Source organism: Desmodus rotundus, chromosome 5 (genome assembly GCF_022682495.2).
Source record: "Desmodus rotundus isolate HL8 chromosome 5, HLdesRot8A.1, whole genome shotgun sequence".
Lineage (NCBI taxonomy): Eukaryota > Metazoa > Chordata > Mammalia > Chiroptera > Phyllostomidae > Desmodus > Desmodus rotundus.
In genome coordinates, this window is record NC_071391.1 from 1,990,651 (window position 1) to 1,994,886 (window position 4,236).

A 4,236-nucleotide genomic window follows, 5' to 3' on the forward strand; every position below is an offset into this window, starting at 1 on the left:
CCTCCCTCAGAACAAGCCCCGCAGACACGGTGCTGCTCTGACCCTGCTGCCTGCTCGCCGTCCACACACCCTGCTCTGTGCCTGTCACCCTGTGCGCGCCAGCTGCCTCTTGTCCTTACAGACGTGCAGCTTCGGGATGTGGACATGTTATGGCGGGATGGGGAAATGATGCCGAGTTTTTCTGATGCACATTCTCCACGGGCGGTTACAGTGCCAAGGGGGCCAAAACTGGTTTTGGAGGTTGGGCCTAAACACTGACTCTTTTCTCTACAGGGAGCACAAAACGTACAACATGTGAAAACCCACACACACAGTACATGTCTGGTATTGTCATGTCCAATGAGTTCAGTTGGAAAGAGTCTAGAAAGGACCCCGGGTGGGCCACCAGCACCTCCACCTTCACCACCATCACCAACACCATCACCACTATCACCACCACCACCACCATCACTGTTAAAAAGCTTAAGAACCATGCTTCAGACTTAACTCCCAAGAGATCATGACCACGGGGTGACCTTCTTCAACCCTGACCCCCTCCTAGGTCCCCTCAGGGTCCACTGGTCTGTGGCCATTGGCTCCCCCGAGGGACTTGCACTGTGACACTCTCCTGAAGAAGGTTCCAGAGGTCCCAGGGCCATTTCTGTCTCTGTTGGAGCCACAGAGCTGCCACCTCCCAAGGTGAGTCTGGTGCCTCCCGTCCTGTCATGTCTGTCACTGAGAGTCCCGTGCACCCACCTGGGAAAAAGGACATTGTAGTGATAAACCAGGAGCTGCGTTACTCTGTACATCAGTGAGCAGACTTGCCCAGGAGCAGCTGCCACCAGACTGCCTCCTGGGCTCACTTCCCTTGTCACCTGCCCTCGAGGCCCCTCAGTCTCCCTGCAGGGCCACCTGGGGGCCCCGTGATGACAGATCCCCTCTCCAGCACAGGGGATGCTTCCGCTGTGTCTACTTACTTGTCACTGAGAGTGAGGAGGGCTCCATGCTCTGTGTGTCATCTCATGTCCCCGATCGTCCCAAGTCCACCCGAGGCAGGTGTGGCATGACGGGGTCCTGGCCCCAGGGAGGGTCCGGGGGACGGGGCGGCCTCTCTGCTCAGGCCCCAGTGGGACGTCACTGTCCCTGCCTCATTGCACTAAAGCCCCAATCCCCGGGCATCGTTTTCTATCTTCCCAATCACGTTGCAGAGACGCACCCCTGTTCCTCCTGTTTCCGGGTAAATCTCCCCCAGCTGTGCGTGACCCCCACCCAGTAGGATCCCTGTCCCTGTCACATGACTGTGGAGGCCTCCCAGTAGGTCATGGTCAGGGGTCGTTAAAGGCTCCTGCACATGCCACGGCCTCCTTCCCTGCCCTGTTGTGTGTTCCCGTGTTCGCCTATTCCACTGTCTGTGCCCTGAGAACCTGTGGTCCGGGAGCACGGGGCGTGTGAGCCTGTCTGCTTGCTCTGGGTCATCTGGCACTGTGCTGTCGCATAGAGGTTCTCTCCGCGGAATGCTAGATGAACACAGAGTGCAGGAGGGGAGGGAGGCAGGAGGAGAGGGAGGCAGGAGGAGCTGGGCCCATGCTCCCCTCATCTCCCGGGACTTGTGAGTTTGAATCTTTGCTTCACAGAAGGTCCTGGCTCTGCGCACGCCCTCAGCACGTAGCCGTGGCCACCATGGAAAACTATTCCACTTACGAGGACAACTACTACAATTTCTATCCGGAGACCACCCAGGTTCTGAAGGTCATCGCTCCGCTCGGCATCCTCATCTGCCTTGTGGGACTGGTGGGCAACGGCCTCGTTCTCGGCCTCCTCGGGTTCTCGGTCAAGTGGGGGGACTTCACCGTCTTCATCTTCCATTTGTCGTTGGCTGACTTCCTCTACCTTTCCTGTCAGACAGTGTTGTTCATCCAAATAATATTAGCTGCCTTTCATGACATCTGGTTTGATGTGAGCTACGTGCTTGGACTCACAGACATTTCCTACACGGTGGGGCTGTGGCTGCTGACCGCCATCAGCGTCACACACTGCCTGTCCGTCCTGCGCCCCATCTGGTGCAGACTGCACGCTCCCCGGCACGCGCCCGCTGTGGTGTGCGCCCTGATCTGGGTCAGCTCCGTCTCAGTGAATGTACACCGTTTCCTCGTCTGTAGGGTAGATGCATTCCATAACTGGCGTTCTTGTGACATGTACACGTTAGTATTTCCTGTGTGTTCCTGTGTTCTCTTCTCAGTAACAGTCATGTGCATTCTGATTGTGCTGTTCAAGGTCAGGAGCAGGGCCGAGCTCCATCCCCACCTCAAGCTGTACATCACCGTGCTGCTGACGGTCCTGTTTCTCCTGTTCGCCTTCCCCCTCGACATTTATGTGTTCTTCCTGCGTTACACTGAGGTCTTCTATTTGCCCAATATTCTGCTGCTGCTCACCTGTGTGAACAGCAGCACCCACCCTCTGGTCTATTACTTTGTCGGGAGAATCGGGGGGCCCAGGTGTGGGGAAAACTTACGGGAGGTTTTTCAGAAGGCTCTGGGGGAGGAGTCAGCCCTGAGAAGGGACAGTTCAGCGGAAGAGGAGGGACACAGTCAGCCCAGTGAAGTGGCCTGACTCTGCTCAGCAGGGGCTCTGCTCTTCCCCCTCCCGGCCCGGGAACCACCTTTCACTCACCTGTGATCCAGTGCTGGGGCTCCTGGTCCCTGGTGAGCCCTTCCCATCATCCCTCTGGGTGGTCTGCTCTCTTTCCCTCCATCCTTGGAAACTATTTATCTACACAATGAGGGCCACATCTCACCCAACGTGTGACAAGGTGACCAGGTCCCACATCCACAGGTGGATGGAGTGTGGGCGCTTGACTCAGATGCTTGCCTGCTGTTTGCTACAATCACCCCAGGCCCTCACATAACAAGCCGGTCCCTCCTCCACCCCCTGTGCTGAGGCTTCGCATATAGCTTTGAATAAACTCTGACAGGTGTCCTCTTCCCTCCTGTTGAGAGTGACATCAGAGGTGACAGGGAGGGAGAGGAGCACCTTTCAATGAGCAAGAGCTGAACGCTGGGGTGGGAGCCCAGCGCCCCTCCCCACTCAGTCCCTCTGCTGGGGGTGTCCTGGGTCCCCGTGGACGTGCAGGGCCTGCACCAGGGCAGAGGGCGGGGGCGGGGCCGGGCTGTGCGTGGTCTTGGGAACAAGGCCACTTGCCTTTCTGGACGTCAGATAAGGCTGTATCATCCGGTAACCTCCCTCTGCTCTGCAGTATCGGACACGGTTGTGGGACCACGAGGTTCATCCTGAGGAGGGGTGGAGGGGGTGGAGGGGAAGGACGTTGCCATGTTACTTCTGTAAATGTTTGAATGCAGAGTCTCTCTGTCTCAGGAAACAGAGATTCCCCTGATGTGTCTGCTCCTGGGACCCCATTTCTGAAATAAAGTCTAGAAATAATCACCCTTCTCACCGGCTCTCTGCCCTTCCTGGTCTGGGTGCCGTGGCCCGAACCCCCACATTCATGAGTGTGGGGCGGGGCTGAGGGCGGGTCCTGAGCCTGGAGACTCTGCTCTCAGGGAGGCCACGGGAATGAAGGGCCCATAAAGGACCATCATCACATCAGGACTCAGGGATGAGCACACTGGTCACGTGGGCCAATCCCAGGAGCCCTGTCCTCTCCCTGAGCTCAGTGCAGCGCCTCCTTGTGGGAGTCTGCTGGAAACACCGCAGCCAGGGCCTCAGTGACAGACCCTCACTGTCCCTGTCCTGGGGGCTGGTGCCCAATACCTGGTGTCTCAGGGCAGGTGTCCTCTGAGGCCCCTCTCCTGCTTGTGCACAAGGCCATCCCCTCCCTGCGTCCTCACACGGTCATCCCTCTGAGTCTCTGTGTCCTGATCTCTTCTGAGAAGGACCAGGCACTGCGGACTGGGCCCCACCCTGGGTACCTCATGTCCACCGGGTCACCTGCAGAGCCCTGGGTCCTGACGTGGCTTTGCTCACGGGCACAGAGCGCTCGGGACCAGTCTCAGTCAAGTTCACTCTGTGAGAATGTCAGACTCCGTGATCGACAGTGGGAGTGAGAGTCACGTATCCAGAAACCTGCGAGACGTGGACTCCAAGTCCCCAAAAGTGCCTGCTTTTGACAAATGTGGGCACAAAATATCTCACGTCATCAAGTCCCCTTTGGAGCCCACCTGAAGGACTAGACACCTAACAGTCTACCCGACCCTGAGCCTCCCTGCCAGGTCCTGCCCCCACAGAGGACCACGTCCCTCA

The 4,236-nt window shown here is 57.9% G+C and overlaps 1 protein-coding gene across 1 annotated transcript; it reads left to right on the forward strand.

Annotated features, from left to right (window-relative positions):
- Nucleotides 1-594: 594 nt before the first annotated feature.
- On the forward strand, nucleotides 595-2,957 carry LOC112317461 (mas-related G-protein coupled receptor member B8-like). Its single transcript, XM_053925177.2, has 2 exons — nucleotides 595-678; nucleotides 1,614-2,957. Exon 2 carries the CDS (start codon nucleotides 1,660-1,662, stop codon nucleotides 2,587-2,589), a length of 930 nt encoding a protein of 309 aa, XP_053781152.1. The 5' UTR covers nucleotides 595-678; nucleotides 1,614-1,659; the 3' UTR covers nucleotides 2,590-2,957.
- Nucleotides 2,958-4,236: the final 1,279 nt, after the last annotated feature.

Excerpts from the sequence above, each read along its gene's own strand:
- LOC112317461 (XM_053925177.2), top strand. The coding sequence starts at position 1,660 with ATGGAAAACTATTCCACTTACGAGGACAACTACTACAATTTCTATCCG.